Here is a 13,614-nt window from a genome sequence, read left to right as displayed (position 1 = left end):
GAATACTTGCAATGCTAAAAATTTATTTTTTGATTGTTAAAAAAAGCTATAAACACATAGTGTTTCCCGTGCCTAATACATGCGTTTTAATGCATGCTACGTAGAAATAGCCCCGCTTGCCCTTTTACCTTTTCTACCTACTCGTTCGATTTTAAATGAGAAATCATTGAAAACATCACCCAAGCACTAGGTGTTTATAGCTTTTTTTAACAATAAAATAATAAATTTTTAGCAATACAAATAACTAAAACCGATATAATTTGACTTGAACTTTCAAATGCGGTAAGCAGAATTGCTATTTTATTTTTTAATCAAAAGTTATTCGGGTTCAAAAATTGCAATTTTTCGATTTTTTGAAAGTTCAACCGCGTTTATCTCGAAAACTATGCATCCTACGAAAAAATTTGTAGGAACATTGTTTGGTTAGAATGGCCCAAAAAATACAAAAAAATGTTTTGTTTTGCGAGAAATCGCTGTTATATGATTCCTCAACTTCTTGGTTTATAACAATCTTATCAACATCCGGATCAACTGTTACCCAAAAAATTCGTGTTCTACAGGTCAAAATACATAAAAAAAACTTGGGTAAGTCCATCTGAGTACAGGAGGCCATTGTATCCCCCCTGGCGACAAGACTAGTAGCACCAAATGAAATTAATCGTAATCACTTTACAAACAATTTACTACAATTATATATTTTTTATAATATAAAAATTATATTATATTATAATCTGTTAGTTTCACCAGTTCAAAGTGCTTATTTTTGAAAAGGTAGTAGTTGAAAGGGATTGAACGAGTCACTTGTCACGAGTGTACGCAAACTTTGAACAGCCGTATTTTAATTTATTTTTGTTTTACAGAAAACAAAACACAACTAAAATATTTATAACAGCGAAACCTAAGAAAGTGAAAATGATGTGACGGATACAGTTACCACAGGGACCATTATGACCTATATTTATTACTTCTGCGGTTTTTATAAAAACTGCGTTTTAAGAAGAGCTGCTTTATTCCGAAGTTATGGAGAAACTATTAAGTAACAGGGCTTTTAAAGCCGTACAAGAGCCCAAACTCGCCCAAGAATTACCGACTAATATCTCTCCTGTGCTATCTTTTAAGATACACGAAAGATTCCTCCCAAATTGCATAGGAAACCTTCGACAAGAGTAAACACCACAACAGTTAGGTTTCATGCAAAATAAATCATGCACTGGCCAAATTCTTAATTTCATAGAGCACAGAGAAGAGGGGTACGATAATAAACAACAAGAGTTAATTGTGGACCTAAGCTCCGCATATACAGGGTATCCCGAAAAGATTGGTCATAGATTATATCACAGATTATGGGGTCAAAAATAGGTTGATTGAACCTCACTTACCTATATACAATAGTGCACACAAAAAAGTTACAACCTTTTGAAGTTACAAAATAAAAATCGATTTTTTTCATATATCGAAAACTCTTAGAGATTTTTTATTGAAAATGTACATGTGGAATTTTTATGACAGCAACATCTTAAAAAAAATTCAAGTGAAATTTGTGCACACCACAAAAATTTTATGGGGGTGTTGTTCGCTTCGACCCCACAAACTTTTGTGTAGGTTCCAATTAAATTATTATTGGGGCACCAATAGTTAAACACAATGTTTTTAAACTGTTTTGCCTCTTAGTACTTTTTTGATAAGCCAGTGTGTAGCGAGATATTTTGAATATTTGTCGAATGCACCACATATTTGTATACGCTTAAGTATGATAATAGACACCTGCTAATAATCTGAAAATTTATTTATAACTTACATCTTTAGGTATATTTTGAAAAAGAAGCCACATCTCGATAAAAGGTGACTTATCAAAAAAAGACTAGGAGGAAAAAAGTTTTAAAAACACTGTATTTAACTAATGGTACCACAATAATAGTCTATTTGGAACGTACACAAACATTTGGGGGGTTTAAAGGAACAAAACCTCCATAATATTTTTATGTAAACATATTTAAAAAGAAGCCGCATCTCGATAAAAACTGGCTTATCGAAAAAATACTAAGAGGCAAAAAAAGTTTTAAAAACGTTGTGTTTAACTAATGGTACCACAATAATAATGAATTAATTGGAAGGTACACAAAAGTTGGGGGGGATTAAGGGAACACAACACCCCATAAAATTTTACGGGGTGGACACATTTTACTATAATTTTATTTTAACATGTTTCTGCCCTGATACATGTCCATTTTCAATAAAAAATCTCTAATAGTGTTCGATATATTGAAAAAAATCGATTTTCATTTTGTAACTTCAAAGGGCTGTAACTTTTTTTATAAGCACATTTGTACTGAGGTAAGTTAGGTTCAACCGAACTGTTTTTTACCCCAGAATGTGTGGTATAATTTATGACCAATCTTTTTGGGACACCTTGTAATCTGTATGTGATTCCGCCACAATTGATTGTAATAAAAACTACATTTTATATATTTGTTTTTGGCGTTTCAATTTCCACTCCGCATATGGAAACATTCTTGAGAGTGTTTATGAGTACATAGTACAGTGGAAAGTGCGTCAATACTTGCAGACATGCAAAAGAGAATCAGACATGCAAAAGAGAAAAATTTAAAAAGCAGCTCTCACCTTACATAATGGCGTAACATGTATAGCAAACCCATCAGTAACTCTGGTTACCAATACTAAAAGAAGAAGTCAGCAACACGAATATACCATTAGTAATGGATTAATAGAAGGTGACAGACCTACGGCACATAAACAAACATGGGTCATTCCCGCTGACGACACGTGGCCATTTAACTATAAGATCATTATTTTTTTCTACGACCTTTTAATAACATGCTCATTATTCACTATTTTTGAATAGATAATAACACCCATTACTTTACTCGTGAGTAATAGTTCATGACTGACGGGATACCGTAAACATGGCCTACTTTGCCCAGTGGGTTCAACTTTGCCCACTGTAAGGGTTATAATATTTGTAAAAAAAAATACTTGGCAACATAACAAAGTACCACAGACGTTTACGCGCGCACTAAGAAACATGCATAAATCAAGACAGTGTAATCTAACCTGTGTGAGTGAAGTGTAATGCTTGTAGTAAGGTAAGAAATTTTAACACGTGTTTGTAGTTTTTTTAGGGTAAAAGCTAAGCACTGCTGGGATTGGGACCGTGCAAGTTCGGCAAAGCGACCTCTATTTCTACGCTCTGTACTTTTACTCGCACTTTTAATTATATTGGCCAATTATATTAGTCCTGGTTACTGGATAATTGTCAAGGCCATAGCCCAAAAAAATAATAAGAAGAAAAAATAAGATGCAGGTTATGCTATGCAAACGTAAACAATTGTATGTTGTAAATAAAATTAGTTATTAAAATGCAGTACTGCAAGCTAAATACAATTAATTAAATTTACCTTTATATAATAAGTGCATATCATATCAATATTGTGGAGCAATATATAATTTTTCTGCTTCAATGACAGAAGGTATGAAATATACGTCAATTTGACAATTTCAATTGACAATATGAATTATTTAAGATAGTTGAAATATTCTCCGCGACTCGCGCACGGTCGTTTCTCGTTTCCCTTCCAAGTACTTGCACACCGCGAATACACCAGTAGGAATATTAACTAAATATTTGTTTATACGTCTTATTTAGTATTGTTTTAACTGAATTTGAGATGAAACGTTTATCAGGGATTACATGTTTCTTCTTTATAAAATAAAATCCAAGTGGGCAATGTTGTCCTGTCATTTGTCTTTAATTTTTACTTTTTATTTTTTTATATAAAATGTTTTAGAGGCATTTAAAAGGAAACGGAAGCGTGCTTTTGAGTTTACGCCACAAAGTATTAATTTTTACGTAAAACAGCATGTCAGTATTTACCTAATTGTTTTTTTTTTCGTTCAAGGACCAATCAAAATGCCAAGAAAAAGCAGAAAAAAATTGGGAGCAAGGCAGTATGTAAACTAGTCTGAAGCCATGCTTGAACGAGCTGTGGAAGCAGTGAGAGGAGGTTTAAGTTCCCGTCAGGCAGAAGAACGTTTTAAGGTGCCACGCCGAACTATTCTGAATAAAATTAAACGAACGCATGTTTCCTCCATTGGCCATCCACTTACACTCACTAAAATAGAAGAACGTCATTTAGTGGATGTTGCAAGTGCAGAATATGGTGCTCCTTGATGCATCAACTTTCCAAAACTGGTTTTTTAAAGTTGTTTTACCTTGGTCAAAACGGGATAACAACACAAAGGTTTTGATTGGGGACAACTTGTCCTCACATTTGAATATTGAGATAATAAGGGCTTGTCAAAGGGCAAATATGAGGTTTGTATTTTTGCCACCTAATTCTACAGGGCTTACACAACCACTTGATGTTGGATTTTTCCGGCCTTTAAAAAGAGCCTGGAAAAAGATCCTTACTGATTTAAAAACTAGTCAACCTAACTTAAATTCAGTTGAAAAAATCATCTTTCCTCAATTGCTAACTAAACTAATAGACGTGATTGAACCAAATTTTCAAAAAAATCTTCAAAGTTCATTTCGTGCAACTAGAATTTGTCCCTTTGGCCCACATGAAGTGCTAAAAAAGATGCCAAATGAGAGATTTGCCAAAAAAATAAGTTCTGAAATTGATAATGCATTATTAAATTTTTTTACAACAAAAAAAGAAAGGGAATACCATTAAAAAACAAAAATAAAAGTTGCTTAATACTGAACCCGGTCAATCAGTTCAATTTGAAGAAATTGGTCAGAATCAGGAGGGAAGTGGGAACGAGGATTTAGAAGAAGAAATAGAGATGGAGACGAGTGACAACGAAAATTTAGCAGAAGAAATGGAGATGACTAACAGTGACGATGATATTGGTGGGGAGGCAGATGAATTACATCAAGAAGAGCAGGATGAAATGGTTGAAAATATCGAGTCTGATGAAAATATCGAAGTAGATGGAAATAATCTAAAAATTGGTACTTTTGTGGTGGTCCAATTTCTTACAAAAAAAAACCGTTAAACATTTCATCGGAATTATAGTAGTAATAAACGACGACAATACATACTGCACCGTAAAATTTTTAAGAAAAAATATAAATGGTTTTTTTTATCCAAACATATTAGACATATCGGACGTCAATTTTGAAGACATTATAAAAATATTAAAGGAACCTTCCAAAAGTAGAAGAGGATATTTTTCTTTTAAAGAAAATTTAAGTTTTTTTCAGTTATAGTTTGTCGTGTTTTTTTTAATAAAAGTGTAATATTTTTTGTTTATTTTTATAATAAAAGTGTAATAATTTTTTTTCCAATTTTTTAATAAAAGTTTCTCCGAAATTAAAGAAAACTCTGAAAAATAGAGCTTTTTGTTCTAGTTTTTATTAAAAAATAAATTTAAAAACGTATATCGTGGGAATAGTAGACAAATTAAAACGTATGCCATGGGCAAAGTAGTCCTATTACGTTTTAATTTTGCCCTACAGTGAATTTAAAATAGGTGGGCAATGTTGAACTTTTCCGGGGCAACTTTGCCCACCTTGTATTTATTTTTTTTCTCGGCTGTGTTACAGATTTTTATAAAAAATGATAAGAACATTCTCGGTTAAAATTTCGAGAGTTCTCAAAATAATTTTTGTAGTTATTTATATGTGCTAAGAAAAGAAATATTTAAATAAAACTGAAATTTGCTGGGCAAAGTAGGCCATGTGTACGGTATTACTTACCGGTTTAATTAATCAAGTGTCGCATGCCTAGTGTTATATGTGACTGATATTAAGATCGAAACAGATGGTTATTAATTACGTTACATTAGTTAGCGTGCTATTACGTTGCAGTTTTTCTTCTTCTTCTTCCTCTTTATAAGCAATTCTGCTTGTTTATTGACGGACTGATACCTTTATGGAAGGTTGTCACTCCATCGTTTGCGCGGTCGGCCGATACTTCTTCTTAGTCCAGGGTAATAAGGTTTTTTCCATGACACTCGAGCAGCCAGGGTACTGTAGCGTTTTTTCGACAGGTATGTAATACCTATAAGAGCAAATTGTAACTATTTCCTGCGTAGGATCTGGCGGCTGTTTTTATTTATAAACAATTAGGTGTCAAAAAATGGCATTTTCCCTTTTTTTTCAAATCAATGGAAAACAGTGACACTTATGGTTTTTTTAGTACAAATATCTTTGAGATTATGAAAAAAGCTTTAAAATGATGTATTACGAAGTTTGATATGCTCATTTATTGTTAATATAATTGCGAAAAAAGTTCGGAATTGCAAAAAAAAATTACTTTCGCAATATCTATTGTAAAAATTAGTGTCCAGCTTTGAAATTTTTGTCATATAAGGGTTCTTTGGTGCTTAAGAGGATCGGTACGTATTTTCGGCTGCAATGTTATTCAAATGGGGATTCATTTTTTTCGAATCCTGAGAAAACTAATAAGTATTTTTGAAAAATTTAAACGCAGAATGAAAGATTACGTTATTAGCGAGGGCCGAAAGTCCCTGAGAACTTCTATAATGTTTATTTTAATAAGGTACAGGGGTGAAAAACTAAGAGAAAATTTAGTGTGATTTTTAATTTCAAATATATCATTCAAAATAAACTTTTTATTTATTCTAAGGGACTTTCTGCCCTCGGTAATAATTTAGTCTTTCATTCTGCGTTTAAACTTTTCAAAAATATTTATTGGTTTTTTCAGTATTCGAAAAAAATGAACACAATGCCGTGGTAATATTTTCCAAATTTATCTTTGTCTTACAACGCACTCAGCCGAATATAATATTGTCAGCATATAGTGTCAGTTAGACACTGACAATCAGTGACAATTTTAAATATTTGACATTGCATCGGGAATATGTTGAGTTATTGATTAAATATTATTGATATACAGTGAGCACGTAAAGGTTGGAATAAATTCATTTTTTCGAGAATGGACGACTTTGCAAAAAAATCCCGAAACAGGTCAATTTTTATTTTTAAATTACGACTTTTTGGCATATATATCATACTAGTGACGTCACCCATCTGGGCGTGATGACGTCATCGATGACTTTTTTAAATGAAAATAGGGGTCCTGTGATAGCTCATTTGAAAGGTAATTCAATTATCTATTCAGTAATATAGGCATTGACATAATTATTTATACAGGGTGTCCAGAAAAAAAATTTTTGAATTAAATTTATTGACATAAAAAGAAGAAAGTATGTAATTTATTTAATTCAAAATACATTTTACTGCTCTCAGAAAACAGAAAAAATGTTTATTTGAAAAATCATTGCTTTTCGCTTAAATTAAATGTTCAAACTGTCAAGAGGTAGGTGGATGGATGCTTTTAATATTGAATTTAAGCAAAAAACAATATTTATTTATCAAATAACCATTTTTTCCTGTTTTCTGATAGCAGTAAAATGTATTTTGAATTAAATAAATTACACACATTCTTCTTTTTATATAAATAAATTAAATTAAAAAAAAATTTTTGGACACCCTGTATAAATAATTATATTAATGTTTATACTGCTAAATAGAGAATTGAATTACCTTTCAAATGAGCTATCACTCAACCCCTATTCTCATTTAAAAAAATCATCGATGACGTCATTACGCCCAGACGGGTGACGTCACTAGTATGATATATATGCCAAAAAGTCGTAATTTAAAAATAAAAATTGACCTGTTTCGGAATTTTTTTCCAAAGTTGTTCATTCTCGAGAAAATGAATTTATTCCAACCTTTACGTGCTCACTGTATAGTGTATTTGATAAATAATTGATTTAAGACGTGAACTTAATAAAAAGTTATTTATTGTGTATTATTTGTGGAAGATCCAAGCAGTGAATACATCAGGATAATATATTCTGCGATCGTGATCCAAGTATTTTGTTGTTAAAGATGTTAAAAATTGTAAGCGTTCCATAACAATATATTATTAAAAAATCACTTTAACACTTTTCCTCTTTTCTCGATTGAGTATTAGTCTTTGTTGTTCAAATAAATTATTAAAATCACTGAATACATAGTTAGTGAAAAAATTATCACATTTATTAACTGAATTAATAATTTGCAATTATAAAAATAACAGTTATCCAAGAACATTCAAAACTCATCTCTTTAAATTAATGATGACATTTTCAAGTAGAATGACATTCTAGTAATGTTTACATATCCATACCAGTGTGAATTTTACTACACGTAATTTACCGTGCAAAGAAAGAAAAAGTAGGGATACACGTGAAATATTTGCGAATTATGTACCCATAGCCTTAACATGTGATAAAAAATTTCAAAGCGATTTATTTAATTGTTTAAATTTTATTCAAATTGTTTATCCCAGAGAGCATTTTTTTTAAATAACATAAGTCAGAAAAAAATGGCGTTATAACCATTCCACGGGTGTCAAATGAAAGAGCATGAGCTATATTTTCAACTTGGTTTAAAAAAAGCGAATAAAAAATTCATTTATTAGTAATAAATAATTATGCAAAAGTATCGTAAATCTTTCCTTATAAACTTTTTATTTTGTTATATAAGAAATTATATATGTTTATTATAATTTTTTATCAATTATGATATAAATAACATTACTTGGTAGTTGAGCACTTAAAACAGGGTAAAAAAGTTAATTTTTTTAGTAAAAGTTATTCAATAACTTTATAAGGAAATATTTACGATACTTTTGCATAATTATTTATTACTAATAAGTGCATTTTTTATTTGCTTTCTTTAAACCAAGTTGAAAATATAGCTCATGCTCTTTCATTCAACATCTGTGGAATGGCTCTAACGTCATTTTTTTCTGACTTATGTTATTGCAAAAAAATGCTCTCTGGGATAAACAATTTGAATAAAATTTAAACAATTGAATAAATGGCTTTGAAATTTTTATCACATATTAAGCACCAAAGAACCCTCATTTGACAAAAATTTCAAATCTGTACAATAATTTTTACAGCAGTTATTGCGAAAATAATTTTTTTTGCAATTCCGACTTTTTTCGCAATTATATTAACAATAAATGAGCATATCAATCTTTGTAATATGTCATTTTAAAGCTTTTTCCATAATTTCAAAGATATTTGTACTAAAAAAATCATAAGTTCCACTGTTTTCCATTGATTTGAAAAAAAAGGAAAAATGCCACTTTTGTCAGTTAATTGTTTATAAATAAAAATGGCCGCCAGATCCTACTCAGGAAATAGTTACAATTTGCTCTTATAGGTATTACCTGTCGAAAAAATGCTTCAGTACCCTGGCTGCTCGAGTGTCACGAACAGGGTATATTTTTGTCTTATTACCCTGGCCTATCTACCGATTGGTGATTTGTCTCGTGCTATTTTGACCACACGTGTCTCCCCCATTCTGGTTATGTGGTTGTTCCATTCTTTTTTTCTATTTAGTGTCCATTCGTTTATACACTGTACGTTACATTGTCTTCTAATATCTTCGCTCCTCTTTCGATCTCTCAGTGTATTTTCTGTAATTCTTCTCAGTACTTTAATCTCTGCCGTTTCCAGTAGTCTTTATGTTGTGGCTGTATCGGGTTTTGTTTCTGATGCATATGTCATTATTGGTCTTACACTGGCTTTATAAATTCTTGACTTCATCTCAGTGTTATTATGTCGGTTTCGCCATATAGTGTTATCAAGGCATCCTGCTTGTTTTTTGTACTTGATTTCTCACTTCTTTGTCTAGGTCTCCGTAACTTGACAATGTAATTCCAAGGTATTTTACTTCCATTACTTGTTCAATACTGATACCATCAATTTCTATTTTGCATCTGATTGGTTCTTTACTGATTACTATTATTTTGATTTTCTGAGATGAAATTGTCATATTGAATTCTTTTGCTCTTATGTAAAATCTGTGAACTAATCTTTGCAGACTATCTTCATCTTGGGCTATCAATATTGCGTCGTCTGCGAGGCAGAGAATTTTTATTTCTTTGTTTCCCATTCTATATCTTCTTCCTTTTATGACGTTTTTGAGGATTTCATCCATGATTAAATTGAAAAGCATAGGACTTAATGAGTCTACATACCTGTCTTATTACGCTGCCTATATCTATAGGTTCTGTAAGTTGTCCATCTAGTCTGACTTCCATTTTGTTGTTTTGGTAGATGTTCTCAATAGTTTTTATGATATCTAGAGAGACTTCTCTATTATACAGAAGATGGATTACATCTTTGAGTCTTACTCTGTCAAATACTTTCTTTAAGTCAATCAGACATATAAATGCTGGTCTATTATACTCTAGTGATTTCTCAGTAATTTGCTTTATGACGAACATTGCATCTGCACACGATCTTCCAGTACGGAAACCCTGTTGTTCATCTGCTAAATTTATCCTCTGATTCATTACGTCTTGTAAGATTTTAGTTTAAAAGTTTTAGGGTAGTATTTAACAAGTTGATACCTCTGTAGTTTTCTGGCAGCTTTTTACCTCCTTTTTTGAATCGTAGAATTAGTTCGCTTGTTCTCCATTCTTTCGGTCTTTTATTGTGTTCTATGATTTTATTAATTAATGTTTAATTAATATTTATTAATGTTGTTAATTGTTCTTTCATTGTTGCTGCACAATATTTCAGTAATTCGTTTGGTATTCCATCCTTACCTGCAGCTTTTCTGTTCTTCAGCTTTTCGAGTGTTTTTCGTACTTCCTGTGCACTTATTAACATCTTCATTTGTGGTAATTTCTGGTGATTCCGGTTGCAGTTTTTGAAATAGTCAATTCAAGTTCTCTTCGTTTCAAAATTATAAACACAAATTAATGCAAAGGAAAAAGTGGACAACTTCTATCATAATAAAGCAGGAGATTTTGACAGAAGATAGTAACATAACCTAAATTCTGCATTTTTAATATTGTTTCATAGAAACTATGAATTGCTCCAAAATATGGATTACGTGCAAATTAATACAGTGAATTTATTTAATTAATTGTATCTTACAGTGGACATGATTGCAATTGAAATCCTAAATGTTTACGTTTATGATAAATATTGTTTATTGACCTTTTTGTAAACATTGCTTAGGTTTACTTTTTAATAACCTCAATCTTAATGTTCAAATTATGTTTGGACCTAAAACATAATAATCCACAAGGAGGAAATTCCTGTAGCCGGCTGTATTTTTTTATTAAATTTTACTTGTAAAACATAATAGTGACCCATTGTTAAAGTTAAATTTGTTCTGAAGATATTTTCTTGTGGCATTTTTGCAATTAACCATTTTTAATGGGAAATAAGCCACAATTTTATTAAAAAAAATATTTTTTTAACGTTTCGACGTCCAAATCGGATATCGTTGTCAAAATACAAAAAATATTAATATTAAACAATCAACCATTGATATTGCCAATATTTACTATGGAATCTCTAACGCAAGAATTCTACTGTCCCCGTTGCATGTGGTTGTCTAAAGACAGATCACATGCTATGATTTTCTTGTGACAGATATCCTTGAGTTGGAGTTCACTTCATGTAATCGAATGAACTATCTTTCAGTAAAGTTGTCCCAAGAACTGAACTCATAAATATTGGCAATATCAATTATTTAAAGTCTTCAACTTTAAAATGTATAATATATGTCTGAATTGCCGATATAAATGAGTGAGATTAAATAAATTATTAGAGGAAATTTTTACTAAGTAACATTTTGGTTTAACATTAATATTTTTTGTATTTTGACAACGGCATCCGATTTGGACGTCGAAACGTTAATAAAATAATTTTTTTAGTAAAATTGTCTTATTTGGGCTAATTAAAATTAAGCTTATTTCCCATTAAAAATAGTTGATTGTTAAAATTGAAAACAATTAAAAATTTTTCGAAGTTAATTATTGATGAAAATAAAGTACACTGATTATATTATTAAATAAAAAGTTTAAGTCATATATTTGCTGTAGGTATATACATATATACGACTAATCTCTTTCGATGTTGCACATAGCGAATACGCCTCCTAATCCTAAGCAACAAATTAGTCAGCCACGTACTATTGCTGAACTACATTTGTTTAAGTAGATTTTGATTTTAATCGAAAGTAGTTGATAAATTATATAAAATAATAAGGCATATTAAAAACAGGTCGTAGAAGAAGTATAGTATTCTACTCACATATAATGGCTATTACTTACTTTGATCAATTGCGACAGACGCCTTCGGCTCGTGTCGCAAACTGCATCATCGTAAGCAATAGCTATGATTACTTGCTCGTTGATTAATATACTATTTTTAAATAATTTCAGCAGACAATATGATAGAATTTTTTCTTGTAAACTGCAAATTTAGTATCGAGAAGACAAAGAAAACATTGGATATGTATTATACTGTGCCCAGCCTTGTACCAGATGTATATAAGAATGCGCATCCTTGTACTTCAGACGTGGAATCTGCATATGCAACTGTGTAAGAAAATATTGTAATTTTAACACGTTGACTGCCATAATGTTAAAAAAATTGGGTCTCTTCGGCCGCGAGTCTCCTGTTTCTATGCTTTTGACAACAACGGTGTGTCACGCGGCTACGTCCATTAAGTTAGCAGAACACAGTAGTTATTATTATACCTACCATAATTAAGTGTAAATAAAATGCAAATTTAATGTTCTAAGAAAAAAATTATTGCTCTTTTTTTTAAGTCATCACATGTTCTGCCAACTTGATTTTAAGCTAGCAGAACTAACAGTAATTTAAAAATTGGTAAATCATCAAATAATTTTATATGAATCGCTGATTCAAATGCAAATTTAACACGTTGACGGACAGTGCGTCAAAGGTATAAGCAAGTGTTGTGACACTATACAGGGTGATTGATTAGTGGGGTAAACCTTCAATTATTTGATGATTTATAAATTTTTGAACTACTGTTCTGATAACTTGAAATCAAGTTTGCAGAACATGAGATAGCTTAAAAAAAAGAGCAATAAATTCTTTCTTGTAACATTAAATTTGCATAAAATATATTCAGAGAATACTCTGGTATTCACATTATAAATAATGGTTTATCAATTTTTGAACTACTGTTCTGCTAGCTTGAAATCAAGTTGGCAGAACATGCGATAATTTAAAAAAAAAGCAATAAATTGTTTCTTGGAACATTAAATTTGCATTTTGTTTACACTTAATTATGGTATAATAGTAACTGTGTTTTGCTGACTCTGTTTTGCTAACTTGATGGATGTCACGCGACTGTTCTCAACAACAACATGCGACAAAAGATTTGTGTCTCACGGCAGCCAACGTGTTAAATACATTATATCTTCTGCTATCGCTTTGATGTAAGAAAGACAGTATATTATGGCTTAGAAACACAATTCTTCATTTGATTGGTAATCAACACAGCGTTATGACATCATTTCGGCCTCATCAGGCGCTGGCTGGGGCTGAAGCTGAATAGAAAATGAAACACGAAAAGCCCACGCATGTCTGCTATATTTTCCCACTCAAGTGGTTAGCGTACAAAGTCGACTTCTACTTTAATGACCATGAATAAAAACAATAATAATTATATTTTTTTCTGTCCTCTGCCCTACACCAAATTTGTAAAAGTTTACAGCTTCTAGCAAAAACTTGCTATTGCTTTGATGTGTTAAAGACACTATATATGGCGTAGGATTTGGTATTTAA

General features: G+C 31.1%; 1 protein-coding gene across 2 annotated transcripts in view; it reads left to right on the top strand.

The window, feature by feature from the left end:
- The window catches only part of LOC114335006 (alpha-tocopherol transfer protein-like), a 124,099-nt gene that overhangs the window by 72,036 nt on the left and 38,449 nt on the right, over positions 1-13,614 (top strand). For both annotated transcript variants that reach the window (XM_050656382.1, XM_028285156.2), the window contains exon 2: positions 12,237-12,396. In XM_050656382.1, the coding sequence (XP_050512339.1) occupies positions 12,237-12,396 (160 nt within the window). The remainder of the gene's footprint in view (positions 1-12,236; positions 12,397-13,614) is intronic.

This window comes from Diabrotica virgifera, chromosome 7 (genome assembly GCF_917563875.1).
Source record: "Diabrotica virgifera virgifera chromosome 7, PGI_DIABVI_V3a".
Taxonomy (NCBI): Eukaryota; Metazoa; Arthropoda; class Insecta; order Coleoptera; family Chrysomelidae; genus Diabrotica; species Diabrotica virgifera.
The sequence above is the reverse complement of the archived record's forward strand: the minus strand, read 5'-3'. Positions and strand labels throughout refer to the sequence as shown.